This window comes from Bufo bufo, chromosome 1, assembly GCF_905171765.1.
Source record: "Bufo bufo chromosome 1, aBufBuf1.1, whole genome shotgun sequence".
NCBI lineage: Eukaryota > Metazoa > Chordata > Amphibia > Anura > Bufonidae > Bufo > Bufo bufo.
Window position 1 is genome coordinate 279,280,953 of NC_053389.1, and position 23,180 is coordinate 279,304,132.

The 23,180-nt window shown below is 44.1% G+C and overlaps 1 protein-coding gene across 2 annotated transcripts in view; it reads right to left on the bottom strand.

Moving 5' to 3' along the window:
* Positions 1-23,180, bottom strand: part of LOC121007769 (cytoplasmic FMR1-interacting protein 2) — a 117,339-nt gene that overhangs the window by 21,457 nt on the left and 72,702 nt on the right. For both annotated transcript variants that reach the window (XM_040439973.1, XM_040439964.1), the window contains exons 12-18: positions 19,336-19,453; positions 12,740-12,859; positions 6,605-6,730; positions 5,158-5,324; positions 4,726-4,873; positions 2,036-2,189; positions 53-209 (exon numbers count right to left, since the gene is read on the bottom strand). In XM_040439973.1, coding sequence (XP_040295907.1) covers positions 53-209; positions 2,036-2,189; positions 4,726-4,873; positions 5,158-5,324; positions 6,605-6,730; positions 12,740-12,859; positions 19,336-19,453 — 990 coding nt within the window. The remainder of the gene's footprint in view (positions 1-52; positions 210-2,035; positions 2,190-4,725; positions 4,874-5,157; positions 5,325-6,604; positions 6,731-12,739; positions 12,860-19,335; positions 19,454-23,180) is intronic.

Genomic DNA, 23,180 nt, shown 5'->3' on the forward strand with positions numbered 1-23,180 from the left:
GAAAAAGAAACGCACTAATAAGATTGTGAAGAACATAGCAACCATCTCTTACTCCATCATGGAAGGTTCCTTGGTCTCCAGGATGTGGTCAGTAAGAATCCAAGGCATGGACATCTCGATGGGGAACTGAATGCGTCGTCCCATGGTGAGCTCCAGGAAGAATTCTCGGAACCAGAGCTGAGACAGGTCACAACACTGCTGGAGCGCCTCTGTAAGGAGACCAGGTTACTTGTATCAGTGAAAAAAAATCATATGTTTTTATGAACAGCATGTAAAAAAGCATGTAATACCAGTTTTCATAGTAGAAGATGGAAGATAAAAAAAGCCAGTAATGCTAAAAGTAGTGGGCATACCTGCTATAGTAGTTGCTAAGAGACCTGACCTAATCTGGTCCTAGTCCATGTGCCAATCATCTATTGCCACACTAATCCTTGTAGCTTCAATAATTTTGGAGTGTGGCTCCTGACTTAATTGAACAAGGTCTGGCACCAGGAGGTGGAAGCCATCTCTCCTCACTATATGCTCCTGCTCGTCTTTTCTGAGTTGTGAAATGAATTGCAGAAGATTCATTGACAAGCCTTTATGAACCCCCTCCCCCCCTCCCCGCCACTGAAATCAGACGTATGACCCTGGCAGACAACAGTTTCAATGTTATCGTATGGATACAGGTGTATCAGAGCTGTGCTTGTCAGATGTAGCAGTGCTAAGTTTTTAACATGTAGTATAACTGGGTTATACTCCAAATTCAGCTCTGCTACATCTGTAATCAAAGACTGTGGGGCTCATTTATTAAGACCGGAGTTTTCCACACCGGTCTTAAAGGGTTTGTCCCACGAAAAATATTCTACAGTTTTCAAACCAGCTCCTGGATCTTAATACTTTTGTAATTTCATGTAATTAAAAATGTATTAAAAGTTATTAAATAAAATGTATCTGTATAGCGCCACCTTCTGTTTGTTCTTTTTCTTATTTCTTTGTCCTGCTCACTGAGATGGCCGCACATGCTCAGTTTCATTCTTTAACTGCCTCCTGAGCTGTGATAGGGAGAGCTGAGACACGCCCCCTGAGCTGTGATAGGGAGAGCTGAGACACGCCCCCTGAGCTGCAGCAGAACAGACACTCCCCTTGAGCTGTCAGCTTGATATAAATCTAGCAGAGCAATGAATGGGGAGATCTCTGGATCCATGTGAGGTACAGGGCTGGTTCTAGCTTTGTTAGAAAGAGATCGTCCTGTACTACATGCAAAGTTCATTTATTTCAGTAATGCAACTTAAAAGGTGAAACTAACATATGAGATAGACTCATTACATGCAAAGCGGGATATTTCAAGCCTTTATTTGTTATAATTTGGATGAATATGGTTTATAGCTTATGAAACCCCAAAGTCACAATTTGGAGGTACCCTTTGCTCAGGGGGTATGGATTAATTAGCTGACTAGAGTTTGACACTTTGAGCCTAGAATATTGAACCTTTTCACAAAATTCTAATTTTAAGCTGCATTAATGCAATTCCTTTTAAGTTGCATTACTGAAATAAATGGACTTTTGCACGATATTCAAAATTTTCGAGTTTCACCTGTATATGATGTCTGATTTCATTTTTTACATTAGTCATGGGATAACACCTTTAAGTCTGCCTGGGCTGTTTGAGAAAAGCCTCTACATAACTTTGATGTTTCCTCTCTTGCTGGCATAGATTTAAGCCATTTTCTATGCCAAAAACTGGCATATAAAATTATGAATGAGACGGGCCTGCCATCCGCCCAGCACGGAAAATTCACAGATTCTTCCGCAAAAGTGGCATATATGAGTTCATAAATGAGCCCCTGTGTCTCTCCTTTAGGCATTCTCCACATAGGATTTTTGTGATATCCCATTGTGACGCAGAGCCAAATAGCAAACCCCTGACAAGATGATTATGGTCTCAGTTTGTGTAAAAAAAATTGGTATAACATGGACAAATTTTTATGGTGCCGAATATTCATGCAGTAATGTGCCTGTTTATGTAGAGACTGTTCAACCCCCCATTACGCACCACTAAAGTTGAGCAGGTGAGTGAAGAAGAAGGAGTGCTTGTGAAACTCCTCTATAGCTTGAACGATTGGTCCATCCAGGCTGCTACGTAACGTCTTTTTAGAGCCACTCTTGTCAGCTATGAGGGATTCCAGCATTGTGCGCACCATGTACAACTGTAGAGGAGATACAAGTCATTAACTATACAGACAGTAAGAAAGTAGTAGCTATTAGAGAGAACAAAATATGGAATAAATGCAAAATACCAAAATAATCTTACCATCATCTTACCTATCAAATTACTAGCCTCTAAAATAAAAAATATCCACTATAAGCTTTTGATTCATCATCTTGTATGCAAAATTGTACTCAGCAGTGTCTTAAGCCGGGTTTACAATGCACAATGTTACAGTTCATTGTCCGGAGGGAATCGCTCCTTCCCAGAAGTCAGCTGCTCTTTCAGTGAAGAAGATCGCGCATTTACATGCAGCAATATCCTTCACAGTATGAGAATAGCGATCCCTCGTCCCCATACAGAATCACTGTTTCTGGGAAGAAAATCGCTGTTTAGACAGCATGGTCTGTTCCCCAGAAACGATAATTTAGGTCCCTACACTAACGACAGGATCACCCGATGAACGAGTGTTGGGCTCGTTCATCGGGTGATCGGCAGCAAATTTAGACGAGTAGATTGTCGGGAAGGAGCACTTGCAGGAACGGTCGTTCCCGATAATCTGCCTCATTATCGGGCAGTCTAAATCCACCTTTACAGATATCTGTTTCTGGGAAACCTAAAAGTCAACCAATGTGGGCTCCACTTCAACAACCTCAGTTATATCGCCTGCAGAATGAACACTTGCCAGCCATTTTCCCCAACAGTAGCCAATGATTAAGGTGGGGACCCTTCTCAACTGGACAACCCCTAACTCCGGATCACTAATTATTTGTTGATACTTCCCCCTGTTCGCTGCTGTAATATATTGAGAGGACTTCTCAGCATGCATTCTGAAGGTCCTCTCCATTATGAGAGCACGCTCAGAAGGCAGCTATTCACATGTACAGGCCGAAACGAGGAGCAAAAAATTGAATTATGGTTTAAAATGCAGTAGACTACACTGCGTGCAGAATTATTAGGCAAATGAGTATTTTGACCACATCATCCTCTTTATGCATGTTGTCTTACTCCAAGCTGTATAGGCTCGAAAGCCTACTACCAATTAAGCATATTAGGTGATGTGCATCTCTGTAATGAGAAGGGGTGTGGTCTAATGACATCAACACCCTATATTAGGTGTGCATAATTATTAGGCAACTTCCTTTCCTTTGGCAAAATGGGTCAAAAGAAGGACTTGACAGGCTCAGAAAAGTCAAAAATAGTGAGATATCTTGCAGAGGGATGCAGCACTCTTAAAATTGCAAAGCTTCTGAAGCGTGATCATCGAACAATCAAGCGTTTCATTCAAAATAGTCAACAGGGTCGCAAGAAGCGTGTGCAAGAACCAAGGCGCAAAATAACTGCCCATGAACTGAGAAAAGTCAAGCGTGCAGCTGCCAAGATGCCACTTGCCACCAGTTTGGCCATATTTCAGAGCTGCAACATCACTGGAGTGCCCAAAAGCACAAGGTGTGCAATACTCAGAGACATGGCCAAGGTAAGAAAGGCTGAAAGACGACCACCACTGAACAAGACACACAAGTTGAAACGTCAAGACTGGGCCAAGAAATATCTCAAGACTGATTTTTCTAAGGTTTTATGGACTGATAAAATGAGAGTGAGTTTTGATGGGCCAGATGGATGGGCCCGTGGCTGGATTGGTAAAGGGCAGAGAGCTCCAGTCCGACTCAGACGCCAGCAAGGTGGAGGTGGAGTACTGGTTTGGGCTGGTATCATCAAAGATGAGCTTGTGGGGCCTTTTCGGGTTGAGGATGGAGTCAAGCTCAACTCCCAGTCATACTGCCAGTTTCTGGAAGACACCTTCTTCAAGCAGTGGTACAGGAAGAAGTCTGCATCCTTCAAGAAAAACATGATTTTCATGCAGGACAATGCTCCATCACACGCGTCCAAGTACTCCACAGCGTGGCTGGCAAGAAAGGGTATAAAAGAAGAAAATCTAATGACATGGCCTCCTTGTTCACCTGATCTGAACCCCATTGAGAACCTGTGGTCCATCATCAAATGTGAGATTTACAAGGAGGGAAAACAGTACACCTCTCTGAACAGTGTCTGGGAGGCTGTGGTTGCTGCGGCACGCAATGTTGATGGTGAACAGATCAAAACACTGACAGAATCCATGGATGGCAGGCTTTTGAGTGTCCTTGCAAAGAAAGGTGGCTATATTGGTCACTGATTTGTTTTTGTTTTGTTTTTGAATGTCAGAAATGTATATTTGTGAATGTTGAGATGTTATATTGGTTTCACTGGTAAAAATAAATAATTGAAATGGGTATATATTTGTTTTTTGTTAAGTTGCCTAATAATTATGCACAGTAATAGTCACCTGCACACACAGATATCCCCCTAAAATAGCTAAAACTAAAAACAAACTAAAAACTACTTCCAAAAATATTCAGCTTTGATATTAATGAGTTTTTTGGGTTCATTGAGAACATGGTTGTTGTTCAATAATAAAATTAATCCTGAAAAATACAACTTGCCTAATAATTCTGCACTCCCTGTATGTAGAATTATATCTTTATAAATGTCAAACAGACCTGTGTGCTTGAGGGGCCTACTGCCCTACGAGGAACTTTAATGTCAAAGCCACCTTTGGGGTCCTTCTCTCCTCTAAGACATGGGTCATTGGGGGGCTCACGGCCTGCTTCCCAGTCACAGATAGTCTTCCGAATCGCCTGCAAAACACTAAGGAGAAGCGGAGACATATTTAATCCAATAAACTCCTCAACAACACAAGGATGCTCATCCACATTTCCACTGAAGATGTGATTAGAGCCATGGACAGTTTTTCATTAGGCACAAGAGACCCAAGCCTAGGGGCACCTTGACAGAAAGGGCAGCCTATCCACTCTTTGGGGTCACAGCCATTTAATTATATCAGAAACTGGGGGGTGTTGGGTGTTGGGGGTGGTATTATGCAGTATTTTTATACATGTGATTCATGAGAGCATAGCTCTGGTTCCTCTCACCTAATCAGAACATTCTTCTTTTTGCGCACAGCCTGGCGGAGTGGTTCTCGTAGGGTACTCTGAGCAAAGTCTTGTAGGGCAGCGTATATGGTATTTCTTATTGCTTGATTGAATACACTTTCCATCCGGCCCATGAGTACTTGCAGACCCTTTACCATGGCAATCACCTTAAAGGAATTATAAGAACAATAAAATGCAAGGTGTGACCTTGCTGTTCTATACTATTAAGGTACTAAAAACATCCCTCCACGTCCTTAGAAAAACAAAATAGTATTGGCTGAAAAATCCAACATGGATGGAGCTGATTGAACAATGGATTGTCACCGTGATCATCTCATTGACATGAAGCTTGGGTTAGGCTACTTTCACACTAGCCTTTTTTGCTGGGTTCAGCAAAAACACTTCCCTTACTGATAATACAACCGTCTTCATCTGTTATTAACGGATCCGGTTGTATTATCTTTAACATACCCAAGACGGATCCGTCATGAACTCCATTGAAAGTTAATGGGGGACGGATCCATTTTCTATTATGTCAGATTGTGTCAGAGAAAACTGTTCCGCCCCCATTGACTTGCATTTTGGGTCATGACGGATCCGTCTTGCTCTGCATCCCAGGACTGCGGTTCGCTCTCCGGTATGAAAACGGAACGGAATGCATTTTGGAGCACTCCGTTCAGTTAAGTTTTGTCCCCATTGACAATAAATGGGGACAAAACTGAAGCGTTTTTTTTCCGGTATTGAGACCCTATGACGGATCTCAATACCAGAAAATAGAAACGCTAGTGTGAAAGTAGCCTTAGCTGTTGTTATTTTAATGGAGCAGGTAGGGATAAGTGGTTGATGGCACTGCTCAAGTATAAGGTAAAGAAACCCTGCCTTGGACCCTAAGAGAGCTTGTCTCACCCCAATGGTCAGATCCAGCCAAAATGGTATTGTAGGTATTACTGAGGAAAATGTATGAATATGCCTGATACTAGAAACATAGAATGTGTCGGCAGATAAGAACCATTTGGCCCATCTAGTCTGTCCAATATACTGAATACTATGAATAGCCCTTGGCCCTATCTTATATGAAGGATGGCCTTATGCCTATCCCATGCATGCTTAAACTCCTCCACTGTATTTGCAGCTACCACTTCTGCAGGAAGGCTATTCCATGCATCCACTACTCTCTCAGTAAAGTAATACTTCCTGATATTACTTTTAAACCTTTGCCCCTCTAATTTAAAACTATGTCCTCTTGTAGCAGTTTTTCTTCTTTTAAATATCCTCTCCTCTTTTACCTTGTTGATTCCCTTTATGTATTTAAAAGTTTCTATCATAACCCCTCTGTCTCGTCTTTCTTCCAAGCTATACATATTAAGGTCCTTTAATCTTTCCTGGTAAGTTTTATCCTGCAATCCATGTACCAGTTTAGTAGCTCTTCTAGCCATGCACAACTTACCTCCACAAAGGCGAACTTCTCCTCACTGGTGTAGTTATACCTTGTAGCTCGCTCATATTCTTCTGCTGTGCCTGGACAGTCCTTGTTACAGAATTTGTCTGTCGGATGAACCAACTTCCAGGAATACTGAAGAATGACAAATGCAGGATACAAAGAGTCAATGCTACAGGTTTTATAGGTAAGCAGGGTATATTTCTGTCGATAAGGAAGCAAACAGTATAAGAGGAAAGTGTATGTTCCTGATTGATTATCGGATTTGAGGCGATGTGAACTGTAAAATGCATGGGAAAGTCCCGGAAGGGGGGGGTATATCTCTCCCAGGTTCCTCAACTGGCTGAGGTGGATGAAATCCAGATTGACGCTGGAGCTATTATCTTTATTTATTCCGGGCTGGATTTTACTTGGATTAGGATGGTAGGTTTTGGCAGTGGGACCTCCTAATCCACCACCCTAGTCCGGGGCAGGTTTTTCCCTAGCATGAAGGTGATCGCAGGTGAGACCTGCTGTAATCAGGCCGGCATTAAGCTTCTCCCAGTGTGTCAATCTGAGGAGAGGGAGAGAGAGAGTGTTTTGTTTGCAGAGGCTCCGTGTGTGGTCTCAGTCAGGAGGACTGAGGGGCCACAAGGCTTTGACTGGAGTTGGGGGGGACCACGCGAAGCCTGCAGTGAGAGGGTTGCACGGCCAGAGTCAGGAGGACTTCTGGGCCCTAGTTCCCCAGACATACTGTTTTGCTACAGCCTGGAGGCTGCTGAGCGACTGGCTGAGAAAGCCGCATCTGATTCCAAGTGCGTTATGTAGGTGAGTCAGGAATATTATTCTGTTTAGGTAGAGCCCAGACAGGCGAGGTATTTATTTAGTATATTTGTTTATATTTACGCGGATGTGCCGCAATAAAGCACAGTGTTTGGACCTTAAACTTGGTGTCTGGCGAAGATATCTGTAAGTGTAACCCCCAAAAGCGAGCTAATCCCTCACAATTGGTGGAGGAGGCGGGCAATGTGTCCATGAAAAAGTAGTGTTGCTAGGGAGAGCAGGTGCTGCCTAATACTGCTGTGCTGCGAGCAAAAGCTGTGTGGATTTAAAAAGCCTGCAGCCCTGTGAAAGAAACTGTGATGTCTGCTAAGCAAAAGATCCAAAAGATAATGATCGCGCTGCCTATGAGACTGAGTGTAGGATTCCAATCCCAGATTCTTATCCCAAATGCGCAGTTGTTTCACCTTGTAGCCAAACAATCGGATTCCAGAGGCTGGTGCACTCACGTACACCTGCACCCACTTTTGTGATGAGAACACTTTGATTTTAGAAGGCTGAATTTTTTATGTCTATTTTGTAAGTAGAATAAATTGCTTTTAGCGGAATCACCAGGTGGAACTTCACTATTGTGTTATAACTTCTCTCTAGGGTGCGGGTGTACGTGAGTGCACCAGCCTCTGGAATCCGATTGTTTGGCTACAAGGTGAAACAATTGCGCATTTGGGATAAGAATCTGGCATTGGAATCCTACACTCATAGGCAGCACGATCATCATCTTTTGGAACTTTTTTGACTGTGAAGGGAACTTTACCCACGTCGCTTGGTGGATCTGCAGCGCCGATAAGTAACCACAGAGATCAGAGACTGTTTGATTTTAGCTTTTTGTGATGCAAAAGAGACTGTGCTGAAATTGTCTCTAAAGAGTGAGACACCTGGAGGCCGGGGTCTCTGTTTTAAAGTGGACTTGTTGCTGAATTTTTTTTCTAGTTCCTGGGCTGTTTGTTGGTATGGGGTGGATGGAGGATCTCGGCGAGCAGCTGAGGCAGGCCAATCTGGAGGCTAACCAAAGGCACCTGAAGTGGCAGCAGGAGCATGAAAAACTCATGGAGGAGTATGAAAGACAAAGATAACTCCTAACTGTGCTGAGGCTTTGAGGGCGCAATTGCAGTGTGCCCTGGAGAAAAAGCCTGAAAAGTTGGGTGGACAATTTGTAAAAGTCCAAAGTGTCGGTGATGGGGCTGGAAAACCAGACGAAAAAGTAATGTTCCATTGCCAAGGGCAACCGTTGGGAAGAAAAGAAGGTGGAGAGTGGTGCAGCTCTCAAGAGTTCAAGTGTTTACGGCTCGGGTGTACAGAGTCCCAGAGAGGATGTGCAGAGGAGCCGTGATGCGGTTGCTAGGTGCAACAAACCACGACGGCAGGCAGCTGTCCTGCAACAAAAAGAGCACTGCTGGAGATGCCGTCAAGTCACAAAGTGTGCACCTGATTGTCCTATGGTCAGGAGTCGGGTAACCAGGAATCAAAGGCGGGAGGTTCCTAATGTCCAGGAGAAGGATGGTGACCTCAGGGAAGATGTTCCTGGCACTCCCTCATCGCCTGGGACTGCTGAACCAGTGACGTCTGTGGGTAAGACTGTTCTGGTGTTTTCTTGTGTAAAAGACAAGGTGACAGTGAGCACGGCTCTGGAGACTGGGCAGGTTGCTGACCAGTGCCCTGGGGCTTCAGAAGCTGTGAACTCTGGTGTGAACCGGCGGCAGGTGTTGAGACTAGGGATGGGCTTACGGTTCGCACAGCGGTCTTTTTGTGGCGAACTTTGCTCGTTCACGATTCGCCGAACATGCGAACATAAAGCGATGTCCGCCGGCGCCATATTCTTTTGCATTGCTCCGAACTTTGACCCATGACACATCCATCAGGTGGGACAGGACAGCCAATTGAGACGTTAAATAAACCGGATCTGGCCGCCATTTTACATTCAGTCTTTTGCCAGTGTAGGGAGAGGTTGCTGTGTGGAGCAGGAACAGACTGTTAGGGACACCAAACGCTAGCTAATAGGGCCACAAAAGTCCTTTTAAGGACTGGTATAGGTGTGCTATCGATAGGTGTGATATCATAGAAAGTATATTATAATACATTTGTATTGTGCAGCAGTTGTGTGCGGTTCTGCTGCGATCCCGCAGCTATACAGAAGGACAAACGCTATTGGAATAACTAATTACAACTGGCGTGATGTACCTGTTGCTCCAAAAAAAACTGATTAAGGGGTTTGATATACCTGCTTCCAGCAAATAATCATTAAGGGGTTCTATATACCTGCTTCCACAAATACTTCTCTTCTATAGGGACTTTGTCACAGGGTCATTTTAAAAATGATACGCAGAGGAAGAGGCAGGCCATTCCGCAGGGGTGGTAGGGGTCAACCAGGGGGACCAGGCCGTAGCCTTAGTGGAAAGTTGGAGAAGGTGCGTGCGATTACGTCAAAGGACGCACCAGAGTTGGTTGAGTGGCTCACTCAGCCTTCCGCTTCTGCACCCTCCTCATCCTCTGTATCAGCACCCTCCTCACTCTCTGCTGTGTGCACCCCCAAAGACACCACCACCACCATAGCCTCTCCACAGAGGAATTATTTTCCCATCCATTACCAGACCTTACCGATGCGCAGCCATTCTTCGCATCGGATGAGGAAGAGGAGGTAGCAACGGCCGCCACCCAGCGGTCTGACGATAGTACCCTGATCAGCCCAAGGAGGGTGGTCCCTGCTGTTGCTGCCTACTCCGAGATATTTAATGTCAGTGGTGGTGAGGGTGACGATGATGACGTGTCGATGGACGTCACGTGGGTACCCACAAGAGAGGAAGAGGAGGGGAGTTCAGAAGGAGAGACTGAGCAGCAGATAGGGAGGAGAAGCAGGCAGAACTCGCAGTGCACAGGAGGCAAAAATCAGACTGTAAATGTATCTGGAGCGAGCCATCCACCATGCACGGTCACATCTGGTGCTCCCAGGACGCCGGCACATGGCTCCGACGTGTGGGCTTTTTTTAACGTGTCAGCTGCCGACAATAGTGTTGCCATCTGCAGTCTGTGCTGTCAACACATAAGTCGCGGTAAGCCCAACACTCGCCTAGGGACTACTGCCTTAAGAAGGAACCTGGCCTCCCATTACCGAGCCCAGTGGAAGCAACACCATCAGAACCCACAAAGCCACACTCCTGGCGCTCCACGTCCTGCCTCTTCTCCTTCTCCTCTCTCTCCTCCCATTTGTCCTCCACTCCACCTTCCACCGTGCCATTGTCGCGTTCATCTGGCAAAGGGCAGGCTTCCGATGCCCAAATGTTCGAACGTAAAAAGTTGATGACGCCGGTTAACCCTCTTGCCCAATGGCTGACCGTCGGCTTTATATGGCCAACTACTGCCATATAAACTGGTGAACTCGGGGGGCCTTTACAAAATTTGTGGCCATTGGCACACCGCAATGGAAGGTCCCCGGAAGGAAATATTTCTCCCAGAAGGGCATCCCAGAGCTATATGGCCATGTTAAGCAGCAAGTGAATGTATCTCTGGCACACAGTGTCTGTGCCAAGATACATCTGACCAGACACGTGGTCTAGCAAACACAGGCAGGGAAGGTACAGTACAGACCAAAAGTTTGGACACACCTTCTCATTCAAAGAGTTTTCTTTATTTTCATGACTGAAGGCATCAAAACTATGAATTAACACATGTGGAATTATATACATAACAAACAAGTGTGAAACAACTGAAAATATGTCATATTCTAGGTTCTTCAAATTAGCCACCTTTTGCTTTGATTACTGCTTTGCACACTCTTGGCATTCTCTTGATGAGCTTCAAGAGGTAGTCACCTGAAATGGTCTTCCAACAGTCTTGAAGGAGTTCCCAGAGATGCTTAGCACTTGTTGGCCCTTTTGCCTTCACTCTGCGGTCCAGCTCACCCCAAACCATCTTGATTGGGTTCAGGTCCGGTGACTGTGGAGGCCAGGTCATCTGGCGCAGCACCCCATCACTCTCCTTCATGGTCAAATAGCCCTTACTTTCAAGGTTTTCCCAATTTTTCGGCTGACTGACTGACCTTCATTTCTTAAAGTAATGATGGCCACTCGTTTTTCTTTACTTAGCTGCCTTTTTCTTGCCATAATACAAATTCTAACAGTCTATTCAGTAGGACTATCAGCTGTGTATCCACCTGACTTCTCCTCAACGCAACTGATGGTCCCAACCCCATTTATAAGGCAAGAAATCCCACTTATTAAACCTGACAGGGCACACCTGTGAAGTGAAAACCATTTCAGGGGACTACCTCTTGAAGCTCATCAAGAGAATGCCAAGAGTGTGCAAAGCAGTAATCAAAGCAAAAGGTGGCTACTTTGAAGAACCTAGAATATGACATATTTTCAGTTGTTTCACACTTGTTTGTTATGTATATAATTCCACATGTGTTAATTCGTAGTTTTGATGCCTTCAGTGTGAAGCTACAATTTTCATAGTCATGAAAATAAAGAAAACTCTTTGAATGAGAAGGTGTGTCCAAACTTTTGGTCTGTACTGTGTGTGTATGTATATATATATATATATATATATATATATATATATAAAATTATATATAAAATCTCCCAGGTTCCTCAACTGGCTGAGGTGGGTGAAATCCAGAATGACGCTGGCTTCAGTAATATAGTTGCTGGAGGTTTTTTCTTTATTTATTCCGGGCTGGATTTTACTTGGATTGGGATGGTAGGTTTTGGCAGTTGGACCTCCCAATCCACCCCCCCAGTCCGGGGCAGGTTTTTACCTCGCAGGAAGGTGATCGCAGGTGAGGCCTGCTGTAATCAGGCCAGCATAAAGCTTCTCCCAGTGTGTCAGTCTGAAGAGGGGGAGAGAGAGTGTGTTTTGTGAAGCAGAGACTTCGTGTGTGGTCTCAGTCAGGAGGACTGAGGGGCCACAAGGCTTTGAATAGCCTAGAGTTTGGGGGACCACGCGACGCCTGCAGTGAGAGGGTTGCACGGCCAGAGTCAGGCGGACTTCTGGGCCCTAGTTCCCCAGACATACTTTTTTGCTACAGCCTGGAGGCTGCTGAGCGACTGGCTGAGAAAGCCGCATCTGATTGCAAGTGTGAACTGCGTTATGTAGGTGAGCCAGGGATATTATTTTGTTTAGGTAGAGCCCAGACAGGCGAGGTGTTTATTTTGTATAATTGTTTGTTTTTATGCGGATGTGCCGCAATAAAGCACAGTTTGGACCTTAAACTTGGTGTCTGGCGAAGATATCTGTGAGTGTGACCCCCGAAAGAGAGCTAATCCCTCACAGAGGATACATGGTGGGGTCATCAGAGACAACCGCACCTCTGGGTGTAAGGACCCAACTCACCACTTCCATGACATGGGCGCTCCACTTAGATAGAAGCTGCAGACCCCTGAGTGCCAGGTCAAACAACTCTCTGTACTCTTCATCTGACTTCTGGCTGTCCAGACCCGAGCCCGTCACAACCTGCCAAGAACAGAACACAGGTATAACCTCCATCAACTTTAAATCTTTGCTCTATCTATCTATCTATCTATCTATCTATCTATCTATCTATCTATCTATCTATCTATCTATCTATCTAAAGTAGCAAAAAGGCAGCACTCCAAAATCAGTAAAATAAAGAGAATACATTATTCACCCATGTGGATATGTGTATCCACAAGTGTGAATAAAGTATTTTCTTTATTTTTACTGATTTTGGAGTGCTGCCTTTTTGCTACTTTGTATACTGGGCAATAGTCTAGTCCCCTAAGGCATGCACCCCTTTTTATGTTCACATTGGATTTAGTTCTACCAGTTTTTTGCTTATATCTATCTATCTAGACAACAAACAAGATATTGGGCAGCACTGCAGGCAAAGTGGAGTGGAAGCGATCCAGCCTCCAGATTAATATAAAAATGAAAAATTCCACGGCACTTCCAAGAAACAATTGTTGTGTTTATTACACCAGGTGCGACGTTTCGGTCCTCTCAATGGAACCTTTTTTCAAGCAATGGCAATACAATGGTGCAAACATGCAGGGATAAATACTGCCAACATATATAATTGAATAAATAAGATAATTAACATTTAATGTGCAAATGTGTAAAAAAAATACACTATAAAAAGTCAAAACATCCATAATATACAATCGGTGATATGAAAAATCGATGCATAATCATATGTGTAATATAAATCCATAAAAAGTGCATATAATCATGAATAAAACATAGTATTACTTAATTGGTAAATAACATACATATGTGCCAAATTATCTGTGTTAATTAAAAACATTCCTGGATTGGTGGAAGGAAATCGGAACTGTACCTGCCCAGCATGGAGTTGCACATGTGGCTTGGCGTTCCGTTAAAGTGATTGTGCATGTCAGGAAACCGAGCAAGGAGAGAGTGATCATGTGATACACACCATGTCACATGATGCTGACTCCTTAGCGACGCCACAAATAACAATGCCTGGTAAGTAAGGTCTGCGGTCATGTGATCAAAACAGACACATGATCACCATCGCCACAGAAACCATATAAACAAAAAGAGCAGCATAAAAAACTCAATGTAAAACGCCACCTGCAACACTATGTTCGCTTAATTGGTAACGGACGGGACCCTGCTAAGTGCACGAGGGGCAAGGACTCACATGAGGGATTGGAGATTTTCTTGGGCCTTGGGCTTTTATTACTGGCACATGATGGGGGGGTGCTCTTATTACTGGCACATGATGGGGGGCTCTTGTTACTGGCACATTATTGGTGGGCATCTATAGGGGCACATTTTATTGGCACATTATTGGGGGCACTTTTTACTGGCACATTATTGGTGGGCACTATAGGGGCATCTACTGAGGCCACAAAGAAGGGGTATGATATATGGAGGGCTCTGTACAGTGGCATTTTATACTAGGACACATTATGGTTGGTACTATGGGGAAGGGGGGAGAGGAGTACTATTGGGTCATCTAAGAAGGGGTATTTTATACTTGCAAATTATGGGGGACACTGAGGGCATTTACTGGGGCACTATACATGGGGCATTTTATACTGGTACATTATGGGGGGCACTAGGAGGAATGGGGGGAGAGGAGCACTATGGGGGCATTTACTAGGGGCATTATATGGGGGTATTTTATACTGACACATTATGGGGGCACTATTGGGACATTAGCTCAACTGGGGGCATTTTTTGCACTGTCACATTATAAGGGGAATTATTATTACTGGGGGGGCATTATGGTGGGCTTTATTACTCCCCCATGGTATGAGCCCCCTAGTAGCAGCACCAACCTCTCTATGCTCTGCGACCCCACTGCCCCTTCTCCAAATCCTTATTAGGAAATCTTTCTCATTAGGATAAAACACAACATCAGCTCCGCCGAGCCCCCCAGCCAAAGTGTTGAAGTGGCGTCTGAGATCCCCAAGGGCCAAGCCAAGTAATTGTAAGTTTTCATGTGAAATATGTTTGTTATACACATATAGCATACACTGGGCCACACAATATACAGTATACCTCTACACTGTGTAGTCTGTTCTATAAGCACCATTGTTTTGTGGCGGCGGACAGAAAATGATCTGGAAGTGTCCCTCCCGAGACCAGGCTCTGGATCCGCCACTGGGCTGTATATCCCTTGATGGGGATGTTGACCTGAGGGGAGATCCCCTGCATGGTGGTGCGGTGTTGTGGGAGCTGCATTGTCAACGCCAAGTAAGCTTGATGCTTGATGGGGCCATGACAGTTTTTTATCCTGAGTTCTTTATGTGGTAGATTTACTATTACTTAAGAGTAGTGGGTAGTTGTTTGTATGTAGATCAACTGTACAATTGTCTATTTGGGTTTTAACATATCGCTGCTGCGGTTTGCCTTTTTGGTTAAATGGGATCTCTCCATAATGTGCTGGGGGCGTGGCATCAATTTTATATGCCGCTCGTGTACTTAGCAGGGTCCCGTCCGTTACCAATTGTGCGAACATAGTGTTACAGGTGGCGTTTTACATAGAGTTTTTTATGCTGCTCTTTTTGTTTATATGGTTTCTGTGGCGATGGTGATCATGTGTCTGTTTTGATCACATGACCGCACACCTTACTTACCTGGCATTGTTGTTTGTGGCGTCGCTAAGGAGTCAGCGTCATGTGACCTGGTGTGTATCACATGATCACTCTCTCCTTGCTCGGTTTCCTGACATGCACAATCACTTTAACGGGACGCCAAGCCACATGTGCAACTCCATGCTGGGCAGGTACAGTTCCGATTTCCTTCCACCAATCCAGGAATGTTTTTAATCAACACAGATAATTTGGCACATATGTATGTTATTTACCAATTAAGTAATACTATGTTTTATTCATGATTATATGCACTTTTTATGGATTTATATTACACATATGATTATGCATCGATTTTACATATCACCGATTGTATTTTATTATGGATGTTTTGACTTTTTCTAGTGTATTTTTTACACATTTGCACATTGAATGTTAATTATCTTATTTATTCAATTATGTATGTTGGCAGTATTTATACCTGCATGTTTGCACCATTGTATTGTTATTGCTTGAAAAAGGTTCCATTGAGAGGACCGAAACGTCGCCCCAATAAACACATCAATTGTTTCTTGGAAGTGCCGTGGAATTTTTCCTTTTTATATCTATCTATCTATCTACAGTTGCAAGAAAAAGTATGTGAACCCTTTGGAATGATATGGATTTCTGCACAAATTGGTCATAAAATGTGATCTGATCTTCATCTAAGTCACAACAATAGACAATCACAGTCTGCTTAAACTAATAAGACACAAAATTAAATGTTACCATGTTTTTATTGAACACACCATGTAAACATTCACAGTGCAGGTGGAAAAAGTATGTGAACCCTTGGATTTAATAACTGGTGGAACCTCCTTTGGCAGCAATAACTTCAACCAAACGTTTCCTGTAGTTGCAGATCAGACGTGCACAATGGTGTAAAGGAGTAATTCTTGACCATTCCTCTTTACAGAACTGTTTCAGTTCAGCAATATTCTTCGGATGTCTGGTGTGAATTGCTTTCTTGAGGTCATGCCACAGCATCTCAATCGGGTTGAGGTCAGGACTGTGACTGGACCACTCCAGAAGGCTGGGCACAGGAGTCTTAGGAGTTAAAATTACATTTATATTCCCCCTTTCTATGCAATCTAATGCTCCATTACATTCACTGACCTGCAATCCCTGTGATAATAATTCATGAATCAGCCGCCAGAAGTAGAAGCACTGTGCGCAGTGAGCCGGCAGCTGCTTCATGAATTATTATCACAGGGATTGCAGGTCAGTGAATGTAACAGAGCATTAGATTGCATAGAAAGGGGGAATATAAATGTAATTTTAACTTCTAAGACTCCTGTGCCCAGCCTTCTGTCTCCCAGGGAAGCACGGGAGGCAGAAACATAGCGTCTGGCTGTACAGCCCGTCTTTTCTAATCAGAGACGGATGGCCCTTAGCAACGCTCTTTTGAAGAGTGCTGCTAAGGGCCATTTCTGCCCCAGTTTTCTACCAAAAATAAACATTTTGGCTAAATAAAGTCTATTGCAAAATTGTTACCTATCACTTGCCCTACACTTTAGTAAAAAAAATATGACAGTTATCCTTTAAGCCATTCTGTTGTTGATTTACTTCTAGGCTTTGGGTTGTTGTCCTGTTGCAACATCCATCTTCTGTTGAGCTTTAGCTGGTGGACAGATGGCCTTAAGTTCTCCTGCAAAATGTCTTGATAAACTTGGAAATTCATTTTTCCTTCGAGGATAGCAATCCGTCCAGGCCCTGATGCAGCAAAGACGCCCCAAACCATGATGCCCCCACCACCATACTTCACAGTTGGGATGAGGTTTTGATGTTGGTGTGCTGTGCCTCTTTTTCTCCACACATACTGTTATGTGTTTCTTCAAAATGACTCAACTTTGGTTTCATCTGTCCACAGAATATTTTGCCAGTACTGCTGTGGAACATCCAGGTGCTCTTGTGCAAACTGTAAACGTGCAGCAATGGGTTTTTTTGGACAGCAGTGGCTTCCTCTGTGGTATCCTCCCATGAAATCCATTCTTGTTTAGTGTTTTACGTTTCGTAGATTCGCTAACAGGAATGTTAGCATATGCCAGAGACTTTTGTAAGTCTTTAGCTGACACTCTAGGATTCTTCTTCACCTCATTGAGCAGTCTGCGCTATGCTCTTGCAGTCATCTTTACAGGACGGCCACTCCTAGGGAGAGTAGCAGCAGTGCTGAACTTACTCCATTTATAGACAATTTGTCTTACCGTGGACTGATGAACAGCAAGGCTTTTGGAGATACTTTTATAACTGTGGTGAAACCAACCTCGCCACTGGGTTTTGGAGGGGCCTGGCTACCAACCTCTTGCCTCAGGATTATGGCCCATACTAACTTTAAAGGAGAAGACAGACCGGCCGCACAGCTTAAATCTGTGGAACTGTTTTGGGCAGAAAAGCCATGCTTGCGGTCGGCCAAATGTGACTTCCATGGAATTCGGGAAACCCTGCTCGGATCTGGGTGATTTTTGGATATGTTGTTCACCCAGATCAGAGCTATACATGGATGTATACATTATGGGGATATGTGGGGTTTTGAGTTGTGTGACAGACATATCTGTCTTTGTAATTGTATTGTATGTTATGTGAGGATACCCAGATAGCTAATTTTATTATATTCGTGTAGTCTGAGTGCCATTCACCTAATAATATGCACTCAGACTTGAGCTATCTGGGGATATGTTAAATGTCTGTGTTTACTGTAAGGGTTGTGACATTGAATGTTTAAATGGTGATTTCTGTTCTGTTGTCCCCACATGTGTATTGGCGATTTCCCTTTGTCCTGAGAGATAATTTAATTACTCCTCGGGTGTCTCCAGGGCAGAGAGGAGGAAACCATGATGCATTGTGGGGATGTATTGTGTCTGTGTATCCTGAATTGCTGCATATCTGTCCTGTGTCACAGTCTTCCATCTGGTCCCCTAGGGGAGTGTCCACCAGATGGGGACCTGCATAAATACGGGTGGGTAGCCCTCAATAAAGGGTTCCTGCTTTGCCCCTTTATGAAGTCTTGGCTCATGTTTGGGGGATGGGATAACTACACTCTTGGGGATTGCTATATCATAATACTCCCCTGAGTATAAGCTCTTGTAAGAGCTTGTTCCTGGTTCCTGTCTCTGCATTTAGGAGAGGTTCACCCACTGGAGCCTGGAGCCTTGGTGTAGGTCCAGGGTGGGTAGGAGACGGCGAGACCCCCACCAAGCTTCGGCGGTTCGTGGGGTCTGCAGTGCTGACGGTGTCAAGTGGAGTGCTTGGAGTCCTCTGGAAGCACTAGGAGCATCTATCAATGGAGGTACCCAGTGGGGGTGCTAGGCGTTCCGTTACAATAACCCTTTCCAGCTTTATGGAAGTCAACAATTCTTAATCGTAGGTCTTCTGAGACCTCTTTTGTGTGAGGCATCCTTCACATCAGGCAATGCTTCTTGTGAAAAGCAAACCCAGAACTGGTGTGTGTTTTTTATAGGGCAGCGCAGCTGTAACCAACACCTCCAATCTCATCTCATTGATTGGACTCCAGTTGGCTGACACCTCACTCCCATTAGCTCTTGGAGATGTCATTAGTCTAGGGGTTCACATACTTTTTCCACCTGCACTGTGAATGTTTACATGGTGTGTTCAATAAAAACATGGTAACATTTAATTCTTTGTGTGTTATTAGTTTAAGCAGACTGTGGTTGTCTATTGTTGTGACTTAGATGAAGATCAGATCACATTTTCTGACCAATTTGTGCAGAAATCCATATAATTCCAAAGGGTTCACATAATTTTTCTTGCAGCTGTATCTATCTCATATCTACCTATCCCATATAAACCTATCTACCGTTTCATATATATCAAGGCTATAAGATGATAGAGTCCTGAGGATGCCCTTACCTCACTGTTGCTGTAGCGTGCCAGCTCGGAGATGAAGCGGATGTGGTCGTCTCGAATCTGTACCATCTGCTCACATATATTGTACTGGGGACTGATACTGCTTTGTGTGCAGGTCCACCTGGGCAGGAAACAGCTGCTTAAAGCCTTCTGATCGTCCACAATAAGGCGTGCGGAAATAATCTAAGAGCGCTTGTTAGGTAGAGTGCTACACTTATGGAGACTGCTAACTACAATACATAGACTACACAGAAGTCCTGCAAACATACAAGCAGCGTGCCTAAGTTACACAACACTGCACTCTATAGAACAGGAATCAGCAACCTCCGGCACTCCAGCTGTTCAGAAACTACAACTCCCAGAATGCTTCATTCTCTTCTGTAGGAGTTAGAAGAACAGCCAAGAACGTTTGCATGCTGGGAGTTGTAGTTTCAACGCAGCTGGAGTGCCGAAGGTTGCTGATCCCTGCTATAGAACATATAAACTGCACAATAAAGGAAGTATTACACCTAATATAGTAAGTTAAGCTTAATCTTGGTCATTATATAAAGTGACAATTTGTTTCTGTTCCTATTCTGCGGTATGCTGCATAAAGGAAGTGACAACCACATGCGGCACCAAGAAGGCAGCGTCAGGACAACGACCCCTATCCATGTACCATATTAAGGCATAGGGACGTCATAGAGGTCCCCCCTCAAATGGATGGCCAGGTCTGTGGTGATCAGCTAACTGCTGCCCTAATTAACTGCCTGAGAAGGACGCCTAAAATGATACATTTATTATATAGATATTAAAATATAGTGGCTACCCGCCAACAGTTCAATTCAGGCTAGGTGCTATAGGGTAGTGGATTGTTAGCCTAAATATCCAACCCCCATTGTCACCAATGAGTAAAACAAACTGTGTGCGGTTTCCTTCACAGATTCACCACACACTCAGATACACTGTATTCACTTGATGTGTATCTGGTTACTCTGCAGGTCATTCAAAGCTAACGGCAATGTATTCTGACAAGAAGGGGGTTCGATTGGTCTGATATGCAATTGTGGCCACCCATCATGCCCCAATATTGTTGTCTAGCCCAATGACCTAAGTATAGTAATAGATCCCTGTCTAATGTAGCATCTACTTGACACGTTTCTGTGCTACCCTAATCGAGCAGCCTTTCATCAGGAGCAGAGTATATAATCTCCCAGCTACAGGTGGCCCATACACTTAGGCCTCTTTCACACGGGAGAGTTTTCCGCGCGGGTGCAATGCGTGAGGTGAACGCATTGCACCAGCACTGAATCCGGACCCATTCACTTCTATGGGGCTGTGCACATGAGCGGTGATTTTCACGCATCACTTGTGCGTTGCGTGAAAATCGCAGCATGCTCTATATTGAAGTGAATGGGGCTGCGTGAAAATCGCAAGCATCCGCAAGCAAGTGCGGAGGTGGTGCGATTTTCACACATGGTTGCTAGGAGATGATCTGGATGGGGACCCGATCATTATTATTTTCCCTTATTACATGGTTATAAGGGAAAATAATAGCATTCTTAGTACAGAATGCTTAGTAAAATAGGGATGGAGGGGTTGAAAAAAATAAAAAATAATTTAACTCACCTTATCCACTTGTTCACGCACCCCGGCTTCTCTTCTTTCTTCTACTTTGATGACCTGGGAGGAAAAGGACCTTTGGTGACGTCACTGCGCTCATCACATGGTCCATCACCATAGTGATGGATCATGTGACGGACCATGTGATGAGCACAGTGACGTCACCACAGGTCCTTTTCCTCCTGCACAGCAAAGAAGAAGACAGAAGATAAACCGGGCTGCGCGAACAAGTGAATTAAGGTGAGTTAAATAATTTTTTCTTTTTTTTAACCCCTTCAGCCCTATTTTACTAAGCATTCTGTATTAAGAATGCTATTATTTTCCCTTATAACCATGTTATAAGGGAAAATAATAAACTCTACACAACACCTAACCCAAACCCGAACTTCTGTGAAGAAGTCCGGGTTCGGGTCTGGGTACCAAACCATTAAAATGCTTTGCACTCACGCATAAAAATTGTGCATTTTCCCGCGACGTACCCGCATCCTATCTGGCCCTCACACGTGACGCCAGTGTGAAAGAGGCATTAGTGTTTCCTGCAGCCTGGGAGAAACAGGGAAGTCAATAGCTCTGTGAAAAAACTGATTGCAGAGTTTTCACAGCCACCTAGCTATGCAGGGGACTGTGGCTGACCCCATTCACTTTAATGGGGCTGTGAAGGGGTGCGCGCGCAGCACTACACCAGCACTGCAGCCCCTTAATTCTTGGGATTCCTTTGTCATGTCTGTCCTTGCCTTCACCAAATGGATATAATTATAATAATATAATTAGGTAGCGGAGGTGAGCTCTTTGGGTCTGCGCCACAGAAGTACATAAAGCACTGTCTATGGACTGAGTACATTAAAGGGGCTATAACACGGTGATGGAACCCCCTGTATCACCTGAAAAGGGGGCGGGGACCGTGTTCCCTCTCTGAATGCAGCGGGAGCACACATTTTGGTCCACCATGACATTCACTTCTACAGCATGTGATTGAAGGAGCACTGTCTACAATATAAATAAATGGAGCGGTAAACCAACATGCACACTACTGCTCCATTTAAAGAATGGATATGGGGACTCCCCAATCTTGAGATCGCTTATTTTCAGTTGCAGAATGTTCTGCCACAAAATCTGCTGAGTGTGAAGGCACCCTTAGGGCTCATGCACATGAGCGTATGTATTTTGCAGTCCGCAAAAAACAAATCTGCAAAAAATACGGATGAGGTCCGTGTGCATTCCGTATTTTGCGGAACGGAACAGCTGGCTCCTAATAGAACAGTCCTATCCTTGTCTGTAATGCGGACAATAATAGGACATGTTCTATTCTTTTGCGGAACAGACATACGGAAACGGAATGCACATGGAGTAACTTCCGTTTTTTTTTGCAGGCCCATTGAAATGAATTGTTCTGCATACGGTCTGCAAAAAAAAAATAATAGGCTGGACACGGAAAGAAAATACGTTTGTGCGCATGAGCCCTTATTCTGTGCCAGAGTCAAGTGGACAAATATTGCTGGATATTAAGCTATGCCCCCTTTCTGCGCCCTTGTGGCAAAAATAATTCTGGTGAATTTCCAATAGTAAATCTACCTCAATGTATGCAGAGCACCATAAATAGGGTTGCATGGAAGTGTGAGTGCATACTCATCCATACACATTAGCTTCCATGTCCCCAAAATCTCAAACAATTTCAGATACCCTTGGGGTATACTCACACATGGCGGTTAAGCCACAGATCTGCCATTGCAGAGTTTTGTGCAGCAAATCTGCAGCGTTGTATAGTACCAGCAAAGCGGATTAATTTTTTTTAAAAAGTGGATGAGATTTGTAAAAAAAAAATCTGCAGTGTAAATTGACCTGCGGTGTTGATGTGAAATCTGCAGCATGTACATTCACTACCAATTTGACATGAAATCCATAGCCATTCCCACAGTACAAACCGCACGCTATACATGTGATTTTTGTTGATCTGCGGCAAAATCTGCAGTGGACTTCTGCGCTGTGAGGGTACGGCCACATGGAAGCCAAAATCAGGAGCGGATCGTAAAAGGAGAGAAAACATACAGGATAGATATGGCTTCTCCTTTTTTGAATGCACTCCTGGTTTTGGCTTCCAAAACTGCACCGTGTGGCCGAACCCTAATGTCTGTCATGTGTGGATGTACCCTTAAGAGACTGTCTGAAAGATACTGTAATGCGCAAAATATGATGTACGACACTGAAGTGATAGATTGTAGTAGAAAATAGAGAGACATATATAAAAA